The 22,454-nt window shown below is 38.6% G+C and overlaps 1 protein-coding gene across 2 annotated transcripts in view; it reads left to right on the top strand.

Annotated features, from left to right (window-relative positions):
- Positions 1-7,076: 7,076 nt before the first annotated feature.
- MATR3 (matrin 3) overlaps positions 7,077-22,454 on the top strand; it is an 18,528-nt gene continuing 3,150 nt past the window's right edge. For both annotated transcript variants that reach the window (XM_026035737.1, XM_026035736.1), the window contains exons 1-12: positions 7,077-8,239; positions 12,855-12,916; positions 13,459-13,500; positions 13,844-13,947; positions 14,747-14,799; positions 15,242-15,367; positions 15,997-16,122; positions 16,452-16,622; positions 17,769-17,900; positions 18,633-18,676; positions 19,069-19,459; positions 21,862-22,255. In XM_026035737.1, the coding sequence (XP_025891522.1) occupies positions 7,349-8,239; positions 12,855-12,916; positions 13,459-13,500; positions 13,844-13,947; positions 14,747-14,799; positions 15,242-15,367; positions 15,997-16,122; positions 16,452-16,622; positions 17,769-17,900; positions 18,633-18,676; positions 19,069-19,459; positions 21,862-22,255 (2,536 nt within the window). In that variant the 5' untranslated portion in view covers positions 7,077-7,348. The remainder of the gene's footprint in view (positions 8,240-12,854; positions 12,917-13,458; positions 13,501-13,843; positions 13,948-14,746; positions 14,800-15,241; positions 15,368-15,996; positions 16,123-16,451; positions 16,623-17,768; positions 17,901-18,632; positions 18,677-19,068; positions 19,460-21,861; positions 22,256-22,454) is intronic.

The following is a 22,454-nucleotide window of genomic DNA, read 5'->3' as shown; positions in this document are numbered from 1 at the left end:
CCGCGAGGCCGCGGGCGCCCCCGCGCGGCGCCGCGAACAAAGCCCGGGGCGCCGCCGCCATGCGGCTCCTGGGCCGCGGCCCCTGCGCCCTTCGGCGCCCGCTCCGGGGCCGCCGCTGCCCGCGGGCCGGGCCGGGCCCCGCCAGCCGCCCCTCCCAGCGCTGCCCCTCACCCGCGCCCCTCACCCGCGCTATTCACCCCGCCTTGAGAATTAATGAATTTAAGATGACGGCAGTATCCGCTGGGCTTCTCTTTCTACTCAGTTTCACTTTCATGTCATTTGCGCTATGGTTGCGAGTCATCCTGCAGGGATTTGTTTTTTTTTCCTCTCTCCTGTGCCGAATTAGTAACGTTCAGCATTTTGTATGAACGTGTTAGCATTTTGTATGAACGTGTTTGGTATCCAGAATAAAAGTAGTGATACAGAAGTTCACAAATTCTTAAAGAGAAGTAAATGAAATCTCTTTGGTTGGTCTTATGGATTGCTTTGTTTAAATAAATGAAGCATTTATGGCATAGGAAGAAAGATGAAAATCCTCCTTTAGTGTCTTAAATGTATGTCTCGTCCACAAAGGTTCCTTTGGGGGAAAAYATTAGCTAATATATTGTTTTAAACAGTTTTCTTATTTACTTATCTTAAAGTTAATAAGATTTTTGAAATGTAGGAGAAATAAATGGTCCYGAGTTCCTAAAGATGAGCAGTGGGTGGCTTCTGTGTGAAACTTGACGGTCACATTTAAAACGGGACCTATGATTTTTGTCTCAGAAGACAAAATGGGGGTGTCTTACAAAAATTCTGTTGAAACACAGTATTAYATTGGAACATATCTTAAAGCATATATTAATCTGCTTTAATCTCTGTTATAATATTAATCTCTTATATTACCCAAGAATTAATAAAATTTAGTCTTTACTTTTATTTAAAAACATATAATTCATTACTTAATTGCATAGGATAATTAACATTTAATTTAGGCCGTTGGCAGCTAAGCCTTGGGCATACGCTTGTTCAATGTCAACACGATATCTGTGTTTCTCCACAGTGTACTAGAATAGTCAAGGGAATGCAATCTGAACAACAAATTCAGGAGTTTTCAGCGCTTGATCGTGGTTCTGGTTTGGCTTGAGGCTTTTGTGAGTGTTTTTGTTTTTGAGAGGTCACATGAAGATTACTGCTTACTGAAAACTTTCCAGATTACGGTGTTTTGAAAGTATCCAGGTGTTTTATACATCCCAACGTGAAGGAGGGGAGAAATAACTAACAGAAATTAAGAATTTCCTGACTGGATCCTTAGAATGTGAATGTGTCRTAGAATATGAATATGTTTCTAAAGGCAGAAACTAAATAAAGGGAAAGGAAAAAAATAGTCTTTGGGGCTCCAGGCTATATTAAGGAAACAGGGTATCCTGTCCCATGTTAGTTTATAAATGTATTTATGTAGCCTTTGTGTTACTTTTATTCGCCCTTAGCTTCCTGTAAGTCAACCAAAAAGCCTTCAAAATAAATGCAAATTCCTTACAGTAGCTCTGAACTAACTTAATTTGCAGGTGTCTGAGTACGGCTTTGTGCTGTCCTAACTTAAACAAGGCAGCTTTTACTTTGGATACAAAAAAAACCAGTCAAACAGGCCATTGATGCTTCTCTGCAGCCAGAGCACATGTTGACAAATCCATGAGCAAAATTTCAGTCAGGAAGGAAGACTGTTTTCTCCCAGCTCTAGAAATGCCTGGAGGCAGCTTTGTATTTACTGATTAGTTAGAAACATTTTAATCACGTTCCAAATCACAATGCAGAAGTCACAATATGAGGTAGAATTAATTCTGCATTACATTACATAATTTTAATTTATTTTTGGATCACTTTATCTATGAACATTTATTTAAAAGATAATGATATGTCTTGACCTCTTGTGAAAGGTCCAGTTCCTGTCAGACTATTCATTTCCAAGCATGAATTGTGAATGAATACTGATTATCCTCKCACTCCGCCAGGGGCCTGATCATGTGGTCATTGTTACAAGAGCTTCCAGCCTAAGATCCCAAATCTTTGGTAGTGTCTTTGTTGCTGGCATATGCTCTCTGTTGAGCAAAGGCGTAGAGGATTCCTGRAACTTTGCATAGGTACAGGAATCTGTGAGCCTGTGTTGGGTGGTGTGTTTGGAGCACTGAAGTTACTCATGAGGAGGAGATGTTTAAATTACTAAAATATATAGTGTGTAAAAATAGGAAATTGGCATCTTACCTTTACTGTGCTCCTTCAGGCATTCAAATACTGAGCATTGTGTAAATTCTTGTAACATTTTTAATTGCTAAGCTAGTTACCTTCTCATTTGCTAATGACAGGCTTTGTAACATAGCTGTTTTGAAGCAATCCTCAGTTACAGTAATTTCAGATTGCAAATTTTGATGACCTCCTGCGATCAAACAAGTCTCTGAGGTGAAGCTAAATATAATTCTCCAATTTCAAACTCTTTAGCTTTGCAGGGCCTGTCTAGATGACTGTCTAACCAGTGCGCTAGAAGAAGAGCATAGACTGAACAAGATGAATTGTTTTCTTCTGTATAAAGCAGGAATATTAAATATTGTGCTCCGAGGAGATAGTGGGCCATTAAATTAGGTGACAGTGTGCATTTTCTGTGTGCAGGGTTGCTTGATGATTTGATTTTGTTCCTCTGCCTGCAGGAAAACAGCAACCTTTTCAGTATTGTGCAAGCTGAAGCAATCCCACAGACTTGAAACCCGCCACAGTTGTGCATCCAGCAGCTAGATAACATCTGCTCCTCATTTCCTTGCAAGTTCTTGTCTTTTTACTACCACTTTCTCAGAGCCATACTGGGAGTCATCTGTAGTTGTCATATGAATTCTTCAGCAGCAAAATAAATGGCTGCAAAATGAATTCACGCATGCAGAATTACTCATAAGGGTAGGAGAAGAAAAAGCTGTAGCTTGTTACCCAGAGAGCCAGGGTTGTGGATGTGGAACTGTCGGAGGCCTTCGTTTGAAGAGTGTGTAGTCCTCCAAAATTGCACCCTAACAACTAAGGGAGTGTTTTCATCTTGTAGATTACTGTATTTGATGTCTTTGTAAGAATTGTTGGAATTAACTTGATTAATTTTTATGTGTTTTGAGTAATTTGCCTTTTGAAGTGAAAGTGAAACTGACTAGAAAGTAAAAGATATCTTTTTTTTTTCGTGCTTGAGACTTCTTAAGTAGTGAAAGAGAAATATAGAACAGATGAGGTGTACATATAAAACAAGATTCTAAAAATCTAATGTGTACATGCAGATGAAGAAACTGAGGGTGGTGGAGCGAATAGTAAAGAATTATTTTGAGCCTGTTTATGTGCCATAAGAGGTGGTAATTTAACAGTATTATGGCCAACATGATCAATATAGCCCGAGAATTTTCTGAATTAAATTGTTCTCAGAAACATAACTAGTATTTCCATGATTTCCTCTGAGAGTGAATGGCATAATGTGCTTGTTAACACATTTCTAAATATATTCAAGGATTATATCTGTTGTTAATAAAGCAATTTATTATCACTTTCATATAAAAGWAAATCCTTCTGTAGTGTTTGAAATTCAGCGTTACTTTTGCCTTTATTTGGCAGCTGTATATTCTTTAGGATTCAAATTTCTTATTATGTTATCTGCATATACAGAAAACTCTTGTACAACTTCTAGAAATAAAGGGTTTTTTCATTATTCACATTTATCTGTAAATCTAGTAACGTTTTAACTTTCAGCTTATTTTGAAGTAGCTTTTTAGTGTGTATTTTCAAATCTTAATATGGCCGAATTTCTGACCACAGATCTTAAAAACATTTACCTGAAAGCCTGTCTGTTCCCAGTACAGCAGAAATTATATGGAGAATGTTTAGCATGACACTTTCAACTGAGCTGAATCATATCTGAATCTTTAGACTGCTTTGTTCAGTCCTAGTTGTCTTGTTGCTGTGACTCAGTTGATGGCACTTTTCCTTCAAAGCCAGCAGACTTTGGTCCATGGGACCCTGTCTCTATCAGATACTGATATCGCAGCACAGTGTTTCATACCAAATGTGATCTTAGACTTGTGTATTAAACCTGACCATGTGGAAGTTAAAAATTCTTTGGTTTGATTTTAGAGCTCTTTGGTTTGATTTTAGAGCTCTTCACCCGGGCATGCACCTTGTCACCTTGTCTTCCATATCTGATCTTGAAGAATGAGAAGATTTAAGTTAAGATACGGTAGCAATCACAAGATGACAGTGATGTAACAAATGGTGGATTTCTCAAGGTAGCCATCCAGAAACTTAACTCCATTTGATATGCTCATCAAATACCTAATTAGGTGTAGGACAACTCAGCAGTTGGTGTCCTAACTATTAAGATAACATTCTGCATCATTGAAATGTTAGTCCCCCCTGCTTCATGCCTTTTCATAAGAGTGTCCCTTTCTCTTGTCTTTGCTCCCCTCGCCCCATCTCTTTCACAAGAGTTTTTTACTTTTTTTCTTGAKTTTTTTCATTCTTTTACCAGGGTTTGCAGCAGCGTGGTGCTAAGATTATATAAAAACTCCATTTGTCAGTGGAGTTGATGTGCAGTATRTAGTCAGTTTCTCTGTAGCGTGATTCCCTGCCAGACTGGGATGTGTTGGGTTTTGTTCCGTGATAATCTCTCTGAAGCAGTGGACAATGGATTGCCAATGGAAGGACTGACAAGAGCATTAGTGAGCATCTGTTCGGACAGAAATGATATTTTTGGACTGTAGAGAACTTTCCTGATTTATTGAAAACTTGAATAGTGCAGGTCCTTGCATTAACAGTAGTGCACATCAGTCCTTTCCTGACCACATGGTTGTCTGTGGAACTGCTCTCTGGTTTGTAAAGCCCTCTGGTATATCTAAGTTTACAAAGGACCTAGTAAACCCCATTTCAAACTACTCTTAGGGTGTGAATGAACTAGAAGGAAATCTATACAAAAAAGTGGRTAAGGTGAACTTGTAAAACTGTTCATGAAGTGCTTTGAAGACTGCTGAATATATATGTATGRTTAAAAATACACATCTAAAACTCTCAAGTGAATATGGATGTTTCGTGTTTGAACTTGAATGAGTCTTTATTTCACAGTCTAGTTCTTTAATGCTTTCTATTTAAAAGCTTGTTAGTGTGTTCCATTTGTCCTTGATATCTCAGTAGTTGCCTCCTCTGCTCTCCCTGTATTCCTGTCTCCCTGACTGCTCTCCCMTGAAGCTTTCTGCAGCACTTTCCTGTCTTCTGCCTTGAATGCCTTTAAACTTATTTTCATTTCTCTSCTTCTCAGTCTCTTATTCTTAACCAAATGCTGTGCAATTCAATTTGCTTTAAAATGACATGCATTTTAAAAATATAGATGAAATGAGTCCAGAGTGTCTTGATAACAGGAATAAATAGAAAATTAAATAAGACAGTTACTGTCCAAGAAGGACTTCTGTTGGGTTTTATGTACTTTGTACAACTTCTGTGTTTYTGGACTGTAACATCGCAACACCTTGTTGTCCTCACAAGCAGTGTGTTGTTTTTTTCACCCTAGAGAATACCAAAGTGCTTTACAAATTAAGAAAAGTGGAGAAAAATAAGCCTCTGCTTTATGCACCCCAGAAATAGGAGTTAGAATTCACTAGGCAGTTGGGAAGTATCTGCATTCACAACCCTGGCCTTTTTTCCCTATTTTCAATACAAGAGAAACTGTTCTTGGTCTCTTTGYGGAGACAGATCCTTGCTTTCATTTTGTCCCTGTTGCACTCCTCACAAAATGTTCTTAGGAGTTGCTTTTGTTTTGAGCTATGCAGTTTGTGCCTGTTTCTTCGGAAGCTCTTGTGTGTCCTGTGTTACATCTGAGTGGCGGTGCTGGAGGAGCCAAAGGGTTGAGCCGAAATTTGCAATGCCTTTACTGTATCCGGGCACCCCAACCAGCCTGCTGCTGGGAGGATGTTTCTGTTTGTCCTGACTTGCTTTCCGTTTTGTGTGTCCCTAGGCAGAAGGCGTCCGGAGGAGATTTACTACAGTTGATTTCCCATCTGTGTAGAAAAAGYGAACTTTTTTGAAATATGTCTGTGCTGCCATGAAAAAAAAGAAATCTGTGGGTATTGATACAATGTTTAGTTAAAGCGTTAACTAAGTGCACTTGGGCTGAGTGTTTAAACACTAGGTTAGGATTTGTGCGGAACACAGGCCTGATATCCATCTCTTGTGAGTACTGCCTGAGGATCTTTAACTACCACATGTGGTCATGGTGTCAAAATTGAGGCTGAAACGAGGAAACAGAGTGCTGGCAAGAGACATGAACACCACTGTCTTGCAGAACTGGCTGCGGGGCACAGTGCCATCTACTGACTTACTAGTACTTCTTTCTGCAGCTCTAGGGTTTTCCTTGGTTTCCCATCTGAGCACTGACTAAGCCTGATTTTGTTTAGCTTGAGGTCTGAAAGTACAGGCTGATGTCGTAGCTCCCATAAAAATGGAATAAAGATTCACTTCAGACATGGTATTATCCATATAACTGCAATTTGAGCAAGAGGTCTTATTTACTTTCTGCAAATTTAAAACTTATTTTTCTTGTTCACATCTGTCTTCACATCAGTAATTTGATTTTACTGCATAAAGATTGAATATTATGTTTGGTCTTACATACCAGATCTTACAGCAGACACTTGTTGCCCAAACTTCAGTTACTTTTAACTTCTTTTCGTCCTATTCTGTGGTGGTTTCATTTTCAAGTATGTATTATATGCCAAAGTCATCTTGGATTCTGTGAACTTATGTTTGGGTGTTTGTTTTGGGTATTTTTTTTGTGGTCTTCTCCTAGAATGTAGCATAGTAATGTAGGGTATATACAAAATCATTAACCAGAGATCGAGGCTTATATACTAGTAAACTTTAGAGGCTTTCAGACATCCCAAACTTCTGAAATTCACTTGTCTTCGGTATGAAAGTAGCTTTTTGTAGAAGGCGACGAGTATGCATAGGAAGCACTACTGTGTTTTTATCTGAAATAATATATATAGGTTTGGGTACATCTTGAGTCTGTTAAGTTATGTAATAAAAGCCTTGTAAGATTGAGATCTTTAATGTTTTTAGATCAACATGATGCATAAGTTTAAAACTGCATCTGTGTAAAGGGATTTATGACTAAAACTGCTTGTTTTTCTACAGAATTGTCTGGTGTTTCTCAGCTTGAAGAAGATCTGCAGTCATTATTGATCCTCTTTCTTGGCGTTACCATTTTCGAAGTGAAGTTTGCCTAGCTTTCTAGTGTGAGCTTTCTTTTCAGCCATCTTTAAAAAGCAATTTTTGATCCGTAAAGTAGCCAAGCTCTAGCTCTACAATGTCCAAGTCATTCCAGCAGTCATCTCTCAGTAGGGATTCGCAAGGTCATGGACGTGACCTCTCTGCAGGAATAGGCCTTCTTGCTGCTGCTACCCAGTCTTTAAATATGCCAGCATCTATTGGAAGGATGAACCAGGGTACTGCACGCCTTGCTAGCTTAATGAATCTTGGAATGAGTTCTTCATTGAACCAACAAGGATCTCATAGCGCACTGTCTTCTGGTAGTACCTCTTCCCATAATTTGCAGTCCATATTTAACATTGGAAGTAGAGGTCCGCTCCCTTTGTCTTCTCAGCACCGTGGAGATGCAGACCAGGCCACTAATATTTTGGCCAGCTTTGGTCTGTCTGCTAGAGACTTAGATGAACTGAGTCGCTATCCTGAGGACAAGATTACTCCTGAAAACTTGCCTCAGATCCTTCTGCAACTTAAAAGGAGGAGAGCTGAAGAAGGTTATGGTAGAGATGGCAGATCATCCACACGGGAACCACCCTACAGAGTACCTAGGGATGATTGGGAAGAAAAAAGGCATTTTAGAAGAGATAGCTTTGATGATCGTGGTCCTAGTCTCAACCCAGTGGTTGACTACGACCATGGAAGTCGTTCTCAAGAATCTGGTTATTATGACAGAATGGATTATGAAGATGACAGATTAAGAGATGGAGAAAGGTGTAGGGATGAATCTTTTTATGGCGAGACTTCGCATAACTATCATAAATTTGACAGTGAGTATGAGAGAATGGGTCGTGGTCCTGGTCCCGAGAGATCTCTCTTTGAGAAAAAGAGAGGTGCTCCTCCAAATAGCAATATTGAAGACTTCCATGGATTCTTACCGAAGGGTTATCCCCATCTGTGCTCTATATGTGATATGCCAGTTCATTCTAATAAGGTGAGTTATGCACCAGATACTTCTATTTTTCTTTACGTTGTAGTATCTGTTCTGTTTTTACCTTTTTCTTTATTTATTTCTGTAGCCTGGTTGCTTTTAAATGATCTGAAAATTTGTTTGAGAATGAAAAAGGCACTTGGTTTATTTGCAAGGTATTTGTTAACAAACATTTTAAACCAGGGCTTTACATTAATTTCTTGTTTTCCCAGATTGCTTAACTTCACGTCAAATAACTGTCATCTACTGGGATATCTTATTTATATTTTACATCTACATATTCTCTTAACCACAAACATCTGGCATTTAAGTAGTTTGGTGGTTTTTTTTTTTATTTGGGGTTTTTCTTTTTATATATATATATATATATATTTTTTTTTTCTTTTGTGGGGTTTTTTTTTTTGCAGTGTATCTACTGTGCTATTCAGGAAGCTAGTTCAGCTCTCCTCCACATCTGTCTTGATTGCTGATTTGTATGTAGTTAAGCTGCGTTCTTGCACAGTTCTGTTTTTTTTTTTTTTTTCCCTGTCCAAAGGGAAAGAGTTAATGTAGAGCCCTGGAACTTATTTGCAACAATAAAAATCACATTTTAGATTAGCTCATTCTTGCCTTTTTAATTTCACTTTAACACTCTATCTCATACTATGGCTGAAATTTGTCGTCATTTTTCTCCTTTTTTTCACAACTTTCTTAGACACTTCAGACTCACTTTTTATTGTCACATGTTGCATCTATCCCTCCAGATTCTCAAAAAATAAATCAGTCTGCTGCTGCAGTATCCTGCTCTGTTCCTGGTAGCGTTCTTTACTTGGCTCACAAGTAGAGKTGGATCTTCTGGTATACTTGGTTATGCTGAGACTTCCCTCTTAGTTTGTTCAATTCTCTGAAAAGGTGGCAGCTCACTCAAAATGGCATGTTTACTTTGACATTATTTTCAGAGCCTTCTCACTTTCAGCTTTTCAATTTTGCTCATCTTGCTGATGTTTAGGACACTAGGCAATTTAACTCTGCAATTGGCTAATGCAGTGCCCCTCTCATCACAAATGGTGACTTATTAGCTTGAAGACCTTCGAATGAAAACGTAATACATGCTGTTGCTGTAAAATTGACACAATTTGGAATTACTGTTACTAACCATTTCTTTACAGTCAAACCTCAAGACACTGGCTCTGTATCTCTAATCTCTCTTTTTTTTTTTGAAACATATGAAAACAGTGTTCAGTCCTTAAAAGYTAACTATCAAAACAGGTTTAGAACTTATATACTATATTGTATCAACTGGTCTGACAGTTTATAAACTTGTGTTGCTTTAACTTTTATATAAAATTTATCACCRTAATTCAGGTTTCTTGTCTCCTTTATATTTGAAGTTTGCTTTCATAAAAGGTGTAAGTATTAACAAATTAGATGCTATGCTCAGTTCTGTAAAAGGACTTCATTTGGTTAGATTGAAAGCATTAACTTCCGAGGCCCTTGAAGATGGCACCCAGTGATTCTGTAAGTAGGGTTCTTTTTAGCACTTTATTAAAAGCCTTGTTATTCTTAGTTTGCTTYGGTATGAAAATGTGTTTGAAGGGTATGAAACCTGAAATATCTTTCCAAATATGAGAAATAGCAAATTCTTTTGACTTCTGTAACATGAAAAAAACTTCTTTTTTAGAAGCTTGCGTTAACTTAAACTGTTAATGCACCATGCAGTATTAGATCTTGTTTCTTACGACCCAAGTTTAGGCTTCGCTTCTAATTTTAGAGATCATGTCACAGCAGGAGTTTTTTTCTTCCTCTCCTTTTTTTCCTGGGCTTTGCATACCTAACAGTTACAGAATTTCCTATTCTGTAAGCTGCAGAAGTTTTGGAGTAATCTGATGATGGATTTACGGAGAGCAGAAAGGGAAGGCCTTTCTTAGCTGGAATGATTTGAACTTATTACTACAGTTATCAAAAAATCTCCCTTTTCCTCATTCCCAGATAAAACATTACAGATGATAGGGGGAAAAAAATGTGTGAATAAAGCATTTAAGCCCAAATTAAGAGGAGAAAAACAGTCTTAGTGCAACTTAACCTGTCAGACAACTCCTCTGTTTTTTTTTTTTTTTTTCTTTTTTTAACAATGCTCCTTTGATTTGATGTGTAATATGTTTGACCTAGGTTGTTTTCTCTCTAATTTTGAACTAAATTCCCACATTCCCACATTTTTTTAGGCATTTTGTCAATCTCGATCCCTCTTTTAATCAAGAAGTGAGAGATAAAAGGTGTAGGGATGGCTCTCCCTGCCAAAGAAAAAGGCTGATGCAACGTGAGCACATGAATTTGGAGGTTGTACACTTGAGAAACTGTGGTATACCTCAMAGGAAAAACACGACTGTGTCCCTGATAAGGGCATACCTAAAATTAGGTGCTCAAGTTCAGCCTGATTTTTTTCTAAAGAACACTGTGTCTTCTCACTTACATCAGTTGAACTGAAAGGTAATCTCAGTTTTAAGAAACTCAATTCTGAATTTCGTTAAGAGCTTAACTTTGGGCCTCCTTGTTAATTAGTATCCAGAAATACCTAGTGCCCTGAAGGCTGAGAGGAGCCACATGGCACACTGGGGAGAGGAAAGGACTAAAGGCAAGTCTGGGCTAAGAACTTTTTTTAACCAAAAAAGCCAATAAACCATCAYTGTCGTGAAAACTTTTCTTGAGGCAAAATGTCCTTCTTCAGACATCAAATCTCCTCCCGCCAACTTAAAGGTGTTTTGAATGAGATCCCCAAACTTTGACTGTAGTTTGCAGATGATTTAAACCCTTTTAAAGTATATGTTAAGACAGCTTTAAATGCATGTTGGATCTAGCAGAATCAGACATTGAGGYGCTACAGAATCTRTACTAAAATTTAGAGGTTTTTTCAKTGTTTAAAGGRCTGCTTTCTGTGTTGCTGTGATTAAAACCTGTTAGCACCTCTTAAATTGAAGATAAAGTTGTTTTTAATTTTAATCACCAGGGAAATTTTAATTTATAATTATAGAACCTACATCTCAACCAGTTAACAACAAAAAGTGGTGCCCTCATTTTACATTCACTTGATAAAACCAGTGAGTTTTTCATCCTGCTCCGTGTTACACTTTGTGTATCATGGAAGAAATATGTAGTGTAGCTTAATGACAATAATGACTATCTGGGAAACATCAAATACATTTTTTCCTCTTTGTAAAAGGGCAAAGATAGACCTTAAATACAGGAAAGCTCCAGGGATGCCTCATTTAGCCAGGAGGACAGAATTAAAATTTGGGAAAGAAGAGAGTTTAGGAAAAGCACTTGCCAGTGTCAAGTAGAAAATCTGYGTGAAATAAGAGCTGCATCAAACAGCCAGTGCATTGCCCACGGTGACAGTTGAAGGGCACCTGAGGAGAGAAAAGAGCCTTCAGTTCCTCAGCCCCCCATTGCAAGGTCTGTGATGACCTTCCCCTGTATTTCCCTCTGTGAACCTGAAGCTCCCACTTCTCCCATGGTTTCTGCTGCTGCATTTCCTTCCTGAATAGCAGAACAGTGCAAGTAAGTGACTCCCAACTGCATAGCAGTAAAACTTCTGGRAAAAAAAAWAAAAACTTCCCATGCCCTTTTACTTACATGGATATAGCAGAAACCAATATGCTTTTTGTAGGAAAGGCTGTTGAGATCAGGCACTGAGCACCTTGGTAAAGGAAGAGGTGAACCCCTTCACAGTCCAAATAGTGTGCAGAGAAACAGGGGAATGAAAGAGTAGAAAGATGTCATTGCTTTCTAGGAGCCTTTCCCCGAAACCATGTGGAAATGTTTCTTAGACATTAATGTCTATACATGTGTTAGACATGGATGAGCTCGGCCTGCAGGGAGCAGTTCCAGCCCTTCCTTCTTAGCTGAGACTTTGGCTCTTCTGCAGTTCCTGAGCTTGCCCAGGGCACCCTCTGTGCTCCCACCACTCAAACCTAGTTCCTTCTCTACACAATGCAGCTTTCCATTAGGAACTTCACTCTGGAACTGGGGTAATTTGGTTTAACTCCCCTGTTCCCCAACCATGCCATCTTGAACAGATCTCTTCTTCTTGAGACTTTTTTTTCCCCCCTCAAGTGTTCATACATTTTATATTTCATTTGTGTAATTCTAGTKTATCCTAGCTACATGCTTTCATTTCTTTTAGTCTTTCCTTTCTGAATTCCTTGTGATTTCTTGGCTTCTCTCTGGCTCTAAAACCACGAGTGTTTAGGGCATGTTAATCTTGGAAAATCTGAGGAATGAAGCAGAGAGAGGAAATTCGAAAATGATTGAAAGARAAAAAAAATCTCAGCATCCTGTTCCAAAAGCTGAAATCAGACTGATGCACGCGTGTGCTGTAGCAGCTTTCCCTAGTAAGCTTTGCATATCGAGCCCATAGATTGCAGAATATTTTCCATCAGACATTTTTTTACACTGCCCAGGTTGTAGGTTAAGAGGTGGGTTCGATTTGTTTCTCTGTAAAGTGATGCAGATTGCAGCATCTGCATGCATTTTAGATTCTTCAGCTTAGAAAAGAAGGCATAGTGTTATATAACAACATTATTTTGTGGAAGAGGGTTTACCGTGCCCGAGTGTTAATTTTTAATCGTTTACTTTGCTGCAGGAGTGGAACCATCATATCAATGGAGCGACTCACAGTCGGCGTTGCCAGCTGCTTCTTGAAATGTATGAACTTGAAATACGCTGCACACTCTTGTGGCATGGGGGCACCTACAACCAAATGTGCATTACGTTGCATAAAGCAGGCTTAAAAACCTGCTTTGAGTTTGCGGGAATAAAAACATGCAATTTAAAGAGCATCTTCAGGAGGACAAAAAAAGGATATTTAGATTATGGATAGAAAAGCAGTTCATAACCTGTGGATTCTACTGTTTTCTATGTATGTTTTGAGGAGAATCAGCTCTTAAAACCTGAGGATGTGATGTAGCTTTACAGCACTTAGGTGCAAATCATGTTACAAATTGCTGGATGTGTTATATTTTGCATGGAAAAATTCTCATTAAGAGCAACATTCCTTTTAATTATCGGTAGGTTCTTATTTCTCTCAGTGTATAGACAGTATAGCTATATGTAATATCTGTATTGTATGTAAAGATAATGCTGAATGTAGGAAGAACACGTATGCAGAGTATGTAGTGTATAGAGGATTATAATTGGAAAGATGACATTTTATTTTTCTAACCACTTTTTTTTTTTTTTTTTTTTAGATATCCAGAATGGAATCCTGATAGTGATTCAGGACATGGAATGTAAGTAGCAATGAATGATAGAAAATACAGGTTATAGAACTGTTCTTCCAGTTTAAACAATGCGACTATTCTAATTCACAGTTTTGGTTGGCATTTAGTGGATGCTTTACCTGTAGCTTTTCATGTGAAGGAGAAGAAGCTTTTGGTATTTGATGTAAAACAGCATAGCTTCATATCTTTAAATGGCTAGGTCCATTTATTTTCTATGAGCTGAAGAGCAACAGTAAAAGTAATGACCCAAGTCATTACTTACATATAATAGGTCATACAATATTTTTATTATTTTAGAATGAAGACTTAACTTTTTATTTAAAATCTGTTAATTTGCCTGTTTTTCCTCTAGGGGTGATCCGTTTATGTTGCAGCAATCCACAAATCCTGCACCAGGCATTCTGGGACCCCCGCCGCCTCCCTTTCACCTTGGAGGACCCCCTGTTGGGCCAAGAGGTAAGAGCAACAGGCACTCCCAATGCTCTTTTCTTAAACTTCTGCTCACACAAAGTATTAGATTCCAATAAATTGTTTTCCTGAGTATTTTAGCGAGTATTTTAGTAAGTGAGCTCAAGTCACCTGGTGGTCCCACCAGCCTTTCCTTGTTATCCTTAGGGGTTTCATTTTCCCCACACCAGTGTTATAATAACAGAACTAAACATGCAGTGTTCAAAATAGCAGACCTCAAGTATTTCTTTTTCTGTAAATATTTGTACTCTTATTTATGCTCTGCTACATTTACATCTCAAACTTAATTTTGAGCTAATCTGAAAGCCTACTTCCTCCCCCCTTCCCTCAAGGAATTTCCTAGTAAAACAGGCATTTGGAGGGAACTRGAGTTCTGTGATTCAAATTCTTCTTAGCTAGAGGGCAAACCTTCTTAGTGAGAAGTTTTGACTGTAAAACAGGACAATATTTTMTTTTTTTAAGTCGACCTTACTTATTGGCTGGTATTTCTGTACATCAGGAAATAGAGATCTTTGCACRTGTTCTTGTAACGAACTGACCGGGATACTCGGGAAGGGCCTCATGTTTCAAGAGCTCTTAAATACCCAAATTGACTTCCTTTTTAGATTGTTCAAAAATGAAATAATGAAAGCAGTTCTTTAAAGCTGTTGTCATTTCATTTGGATACGACAGGTGACTTTTATCTCTGAAGAACTTGTCAAAGGAGGCCTGTTAATCGCACTCCTGCAGGTTGAGCTGAACTTGTTACATGCTGATCTAAACTTACTTACTCTTTAATTTCTTAAAGGAGCTGGAAATGGAAATATGCAAGGACCGAGACACATGCAAAAAGGCAGAGTGGTTAGTATTACAAATTTATTTCTGGGAGCATCTCTGAAAAATATGAATGTTTTTGTGCATTCATACTTTTTCTCTATTTTTGTGTATTTTTTTTCTTAGTGTTCTTTTAATTTAATATAATAAGATTTTAGGATTTATTTTTATGGGAAAATTGATTTTTTTTTTTAATTGATATTTATTTCAAAACTGTGCAGGCTCTTCTTTAAGTGTTCTATTATGATGAAGCCATGGGACATGAACAAGCAGAAAGGAGGCCTAGGCACAGCCCCATTAGAGATTCTGTGCCTTTTCTCTACACATCTAGTGTTACTTACTACTGAAGACATTTAAAAATAATAATAGTGATAAAAGTAGAGCAGAACCTTGGCAAGTCTTCCTTCCAAGCTAGCCGATCCACATTTTGCTTTTGTGTTGTATATATGTAACCTCTTGTCTTCAACAGGAAACCAGCAGAGTTGTTCACATCATGGATTTCCAGAGAGGGAAGAACTTGAGGTATCAGCTGCTTCAGCTTGTTGAACCATTCGGAATAATTACAAATCACCTGATCCTCAACAAAATCAATGAGGTGAGGTTAGACCTTTTAGTCATGTAGTTAGTACCAGGTGGTGTCTAATATGCTTAAATTTTTGTAGAAGTTGCTTGACTTAGTGACAAAAACAGTTTGTTACCAAGGCTGCATGCTTGGAAAGTGGAGTAGCTTGTGTGTCTTTTTTCTGACAACGTTGTAATGCTGCATTTTAACTTTGTAAAATATTGTTAACAATTATTTTTGTCAGCTCATAGCTTTCTTGAAAATAAACCGTGCTTGTAAATAATGTTCTTATTTTGAAAATCTCTGCAAAACTTACTTGGTAGTAGTTTGTACAGGGCATCATAGCGACAATGTGAAGACAGTCAATATATAACTCAGAGAGTTAAAAAGGATAGGAGGAAATTATTAAATGCACTGAATCTAGGCCTGAGTGGAATGTAGCCAAATCCATAACTTGAAATCATTTYGAGTGTGCTGTAATGGTTCTATTTGTGCGTTAAATATGTATATGCAGCGTTTGTCTTAACTATACAGATGAGTTAATTTTGTGATCAAAATTTCATTTTGATTTCATTTGTTCAAGCAAGGAAGAGCTTGAGATTTTGAGCAAATACCATTTTTTTGAAAGAGTAGTGATTAAATTCTTTTTTGTATGATTTCAGGCTTTTATTGAAATGTCAACTACTGAAGATGCCCAGGCTGCAGTAGAATACTATTCAACAACACCAGCATTAGTATTTGGCAAACCAGTAAGAGTCCACTTGTCGCAGAAATACAAAAGAATAAAGGTAAACAACTTCAGTTTTAGCATTACCTTGTCTGGGACAGGATGTTGCGTTAAAACTATTGTTATCCTTTAATTTTATGTATATTTGTCTATACCAAATTAATCACAGGAAGGATAGATATATAGATATAGATATAGAGATAGAGATAGAGATAGAGATAGATATATAGATAGATATATATCTATATATATATAGATATATATATATAGAGAGATATATATATAGATATATAGATATAAAAATTTATTTACTTGCTTTAATTGGTGCACTGTAAAATATGTTTTATGTAGTGTATAGCTTAAAAAAAAAAAATTAATTCTTCATTCTAGAAACCTGAGGGGAAACCTGACCAGAAAACGGAGCCACCAAAACCAGAGCTTGGTCGTGTGATTCACCTCAGTAATTTACCTCATTCGGGATACTCGGACAATGCAGTACTCAAACTAGCTGAACCATATGGAAAAATAAAGAACTATATCCTCATGAGGATGAAAAGTCAGGTAACTGACCCGAGAAATATACCTAAATGTCAGAATTGCAAATACTTGAAACTGAGACTTTTAACTCTGAAGAAATAGTATACTTTCAATAGTAGACTTTCTGCTCTAATATAGAAATGGAAGTTATTAGAGGGTTATGTAGGTGCTGTTTTGCTATCAGATTTGCCTTGAAATGTAAATCTCCAGATGCCTTGGATTTCTTTTTTAAAAATTAAAAAAGGAAAGAATGAAAAACAAATATTTACTTTTTTTGTCATTTACCKTTTAAAACCCTCTTTTTATTCTTTAAACAAAGTACAATGTGGCTGCAGCTTTTAATCAGTGTTTGAAAATGATACTGCATTTGTATAGTAAAACACTGTACTATTTGTGTAGGTGAGTTATATGAATGCATAAGAATTTAAAATATTTGACTTGATAAGATTTTTTTTCAACTTTGCCTTCTCAGTTTGTTATTAAATAAGAAATTCCAAGGCTTTTTAGAGATCAGTGCCAGAATCCCGTAACGCCACACTTAAGGAATTAAAAAATACYAGAATTTATTATATGGCCTGTAAGTTCTCCCTGACCTTATTTCCCAAATCTTTCCTTTGGGATTTGGTGCAGAAAAAAATCTGGTTTATCCGCTGATGATCCCGTAACCCAAATGTGTTCTCAGAGGCTTTTTTCAGCAAATTTAAGTGTGTCATAGAGACAGGAATTTTGCAGGGGGAGTTCTTCACGGAGCACTTTCAGATCAGCAGTTGATGTCTATTTCCTACTTGTTTTTCTTCTTTCTCTCTCTTTTACCAAAAAAAAAAAAAAAAAGATTCCAAATTCCCAGAAACTTATCACCAAATAACTCTGAAAAATTTCAGATTCAGGATTATGTGAAATCATATGTCACAGGGTGATATTTTTTGCAAATTATTTAATAGCTGTTATCTAATTTCAGGACTTTCTGCAGGACAGATGTTACTTAATATAGGGACTTTGGAGCACTTCGGTAAATGTTAAAACACAAATAGTTTGGAAAGGCTGGATACAGCTAAGCCCTACAATTTGTTTTCAGCATTTCAAAATGTTACATTCTGCGCAAAATAGTGTTGCCTGTAGAAATATTGCCTGTGTCATAGGGATTTTGAAAGTGTACTTTCATCTTTTCAGGCTTTCATTGAAATGGAGACCAGAGAAGATGCTTTAGCTATGGTTGAACATTGTGCCAACAAAGCTCTTTGGTTCCAAGGCAGGTGTGTGAAGGTGGATTTGTCTGAGAAGTACAAGAAACTGGTGTTAAGGGTAAGTAGGTCTTTAGTTAGAAACTGATTTTTAGTTGTAGTTGAATGTATAAAGTGAATTAAAAGGAAATTGTCACTTCCTGATTCAAATCCACCTGTAGAATAGAAGTATGCAGCTAATGCCATTCTGGCTTTTCAAAGGCACCTATTGAGTTTGCATGTGGTGTTCTGAGTCCTAGAACAAAACAGAAGGATTTTCCTTTCAGATTTCTTAAAATTTAGAATTTGTTTAATGACTAATCAAACAGCACATAAAATAAATTAAAAATGTCTCTGCCTATAACACCTGTAATACGGAATTTTCCCCACCCTGTTTTGGAAACGATTTGTGATCAAAATCAGAAGGTGGGTGGCAGGACTGTGTAGCTGTAGTCAGTGACTGGTTCGTCCTTTATATTGTGCACTTTTGCTTAAAGACAAAAATCATACGAATAGTTAATAAATGATGAAGTATTACAACAGAACACATTTTTTTTGTGTGTTGGATATTACCCAAAACTTTAGTACCAGCCAGCTTTCTAGCTCGTGGGTGTTGGGTAACTGCTAAGTTTGGTAATGAAAGCGAGTGGGGGTGTCTAGGTTAGTAAAGGTTATGATAGCTTAGCAGTGGATTATTTGGAGTGACACRACTGGAAGTGCTTGGCTGGTGTGTCCTGTCTGAATTAATGCTGTAACACTTGTATAAATAACACTGAATCGTGAATTATGAAAGCTATTTATTTATTTGTTTTAGATCCCAAACAAAGGAGTGGAACTACTGAAAAAGGATAAAACTAGGTAATTCTTGTTACTATCAAAACATAGTGTTGTTTAAAAAAAAAAGCATGGAAATATATTTTCTAGAGCACAGAAATTACAGAAAAATGGTCTTGGCATTTGATGAGTTCAGTGGTAGAGATTTCACAGCCTCTTCAAGCTCCTCCAGAAATCTCTTTCAGTCCTTGACTAGCCTTGCCTTCCCACCATATAAATCATCCAGCAATTGTCCTGTCTTGTAAGGACAGCTTTTCCTTTTGCATGTTCAAAGAAAGGTATCCTGTTTCCCTCAACCTTCCCTTTTCTAATCTTAAACACAACGCTGTTAGACTGGGCTAGAAGAAATGTGAGTTGCTCTTAGTTGTTACTGGGCTCTGTTCCGATGTAGAGCAAGTATTTTTTCATCTTTACAGAAAGAGAACATACTCTCCAGACAGCAAAGATTCTCCAAGCGACAAGAAGTCTAAAACAGATGGTGCTCAGAAGCCCGAAAGTGTTAGTGCAGAAGACAAAGCAAAAGAGGAGAAACCAGATGAGACCGCCGAGCCATCGGGCACCAAAAGCAGTGAACAGACAGAGCAGGATGAGCCTAGTTTGCTCCTTGAGTCTGAAGATGAGCTGCTAGTGGACGAGGAGGAAGCAGCAGCGCTGTTGGAAAGCGGCAGCTCGGCGGGAGACGATGCAGATGTTGCCAACCTCACTGATGTCACTGCTGAAGAAAAAAAGGACCCGGCTGATGAGGTGGCCGTAAAAACAGAAGGAAATGTGGTGGCCAATCCAGCAGCAAAGAAAAAGCTTAAAAAGGTAAACGTGTGGCAAGGTACATGAGTTGGGAAAAGAGTCTACAGGGGAAAACAGCTGCAGTATTCTGTATCAGATATTTTTCTGCAGGTCTTTAAAATACTTGCACGTCACATTCCCTTGAAGAGAAATAGGTGTTCAACTTACTGTGAAGGAAATGGAAGATCCCACTGGCTGCAGTTTGTAAAGGAAGTCGTATAAATCAGTCTTTCTGACAGTTTTGCCAGAAACTAGTATTACTAGGTTTCCACTTGAGCTGCTTCTCTGGGAACCAGGGTATTTGGGATTTTTTTTTTGTTCCCTCCCTCCACTCCTTTTTGGCCTCATACGAAGTAGCAGCCAGGAACTATTTTCTCCCTAGCATTTTCTCATGAAGCTGGAGGCACTTGGCCTTTTGAGCACAAAGCAGAATGATGGCATTTAAAAATTATTTATTTGGAACTTCTGGCTGTGTTAGACTGAACAAAGTTGTGGGTATGTCTAGCCTTGGCTGGCTGGATCCTAGAGAAGCAGATAATGGCTTAGCCAACACCCATAGTCAAATGGGGAAGAAAGGGGRAAAAAAAAAGTTTCAGCATTTTTTCAGCCACATGCTCTTTACCAAAATCTTACTTTTCCTCACCAAATGTTCACACACAGGATTGATTAKCTGCTATGGGCTACTTTTTTATTTTTCTCCACATTTAAAGCACACTCGATACATGGAATAGCATAGAAACGGCCCATATGCAGAGTGTGCAGAGTGTCAGTARCTTGAAATATTGACTGGAATGTTGGTTTGTACAACAAGGCACTATCCTTACTCTGATGAACTCGGTGTGCACGGCTTTCGGTTTTGGGAATGCTTTTAATGGGAAGCTCRTTATGTGGTGTTGGGAATAACACTGCCTGGTGAAACTGCCCTCCTATTATAACTGCTTTATAATAAACTGCCTCAAATGGAAGCTATTTGCCTTRGGCAGAGAGGAACCTCAGGAGGTTCAATAAGGACAAGGGCAGGGTCCTGCACCTGGGCAGGAATAACSCCAGGCATCAGTACAGATTAGGGGTTGACCTGCTGGAAAGCAGCTCCACGGAGAGGGACCTGGGAGTCGTGGTTGACACCAAGTTAACCATGAGTGAGCAGTGTGCCCTCGTGGCCAAGAAGGCCAATGGGATCCTGGCCTGCATCAGGAGGAGYGTTGCCAGCAGGTCGAGGGAGGTGATTCTGCCCCTCTACTCAGCTCTGGTGAGGCCGCACCTGGAGTACTGGGGGCAGTTCTGGGCACCCCAGTATAGGAGGGACGTGGAGCTCCTGGAGAGGGTCCAGAGAAGGGCAACCAGGATGATTAAGGGAATGGAACATCTCTCGTATGAAGAGAGGCTGAGCGAGCTGGGCCTGTTTTCTCTGGAGAAGAGACGGCTCAGAGGGGATATGATTAATATGTATAAGTTCAGGAAGGGAGAATGCAGGGAGGAAGGGGACAGGCTGTTCTCACTGGTGGCCAGCGATAGGACGAGGGGTAATGGCCACAAGCTGGAGCACAGGAAGTTCCGTCTCCAGGTGAGGAGGAACTTCTTTACTGTTAGGGTAACAGAGCAGTGGAACAGGCTGCCCAGGGAGGTTGTGGAGTCTCCTACTCCGGAGGTCTTCAAAACCCGCCTGGATGCCACCCTGTGCCACATGTTCTAGGTGTGCCTGCTTGAGCAGGAAGGTTGGACTAGATGATCTCTAGAGGTCCCTTCCAACCTTAAATATTCTGTGATTCTGTGAAGACCTACATTCTTAGAGCATGACTTTAAAACTAGTGCTTCTTTGTGGAGTGCTGCTGTCTGTCCGTATCAGCAGGAGTGCTACAAAAAATCAGAGTTTAGACTTGTTAAACTCGTCCACTATCTCTTAATAATTTACATTTTTGAGAAACCTATACAGTTTGGGGTGATGGGATGGCTTGGGGGAAAGTTCTTTTTTATTGTTTTTATTTATTTATGCTACTGTGTGGATGAAGTATATTCAAACGGTTGAAAAGAGCTTCCTACATTTTCTTTGTTGTCATTCCAAAATGACATCCACGTAATTTGAGTTTGTTAATTTAAATGAGGATTTACAAAGTAAGGAGAGACCGAATGTACTGAAGCTTTCAATTCAAACATCACATTTTGACCTAGTAAAACAGTGGGCATTCTGATGGTACTAAAACATTTACTGCAATTTGAACGGCTCATTTCTGGGCAGGGGCAACCTTCAGAAGGAACCTGTTGCACTTCTGCATAAATAGCGCTCAGAATGAGTGAGGCAAGTGTTGAAGGAGCAATATCAGGATTATTTGTGGGAGTTTAGAGGTGTTTTTCTCTKCTGCAGTTTAAACCAGTTTGAGGGAAATGCTTAAGAACAAGCTGACATAAAGAAAACATTTTCTCCACAGCGATACGTGGGTGGCTTTCCGCGGAGCATGGAAGGTTTTGTCACTCTGGATGAGGTTGGTGATGAAGAAGACTCAGATCATCAGAAACTTCGCAAGTCTGGCTTGGCAGCCAAGGCTGCTGGCAAGAATGATGATAGCTTGGCAGAAATCAAGGTAGACAAAATTGAGGAGCCAGAGCAGGAAAACGAAACATTGGAAAACGGCACCAAAACCGAAGATAATTTGAAGACTGAACCTGTTGAGGCTTCCGATACCACAACAYCGCAGGATGCGGAGAAGAACACCCATGAAAATACAGACACTCAGGATGAACAAGAAACGAAGACTATCCAGGAGAAATCGATGATCCCAGATGAGTTTAGGATTGGGCCCTACCAACCAAACATTCCTATTGGTAAGGCCGTTTGCATTTCTTTTCCAGTACATCTCTGTGCATTGCACTAGCATTTCTCATTCCATTGAACTTTTGTTTCTGACAGTGCATTGGCTCTGAGCATATTTGAAGAAAGAGCAAGGCTCACCACTTCATTTTAGGCCTTCCCACCCTTCTTTCCTTCATTCTTCCCCAGCCCCTGATCTTTCCTTTTTTTTTT

This window comes from Nothoprocta perdicaria, unplaced genomic scaffold (assembly GCF_003342845.1).
Source record: "Nothoprocta perdicaria isolate Ctin4 unplaced genomic scaffold, notPer1 scaffold_166, whole genome shotgun sequence".
NCBI lineage: Eukaryota > Metazoa > Chordata > Aves > Tinamiformes > Tinamidae > Nothoprocta > Nothoprocta perdicaria.
The sequence above is the reverse complement of the archived record's forward strand: the minus strand, read 5'-3'. Positions and strand labels throughout refer to the sequence as shown.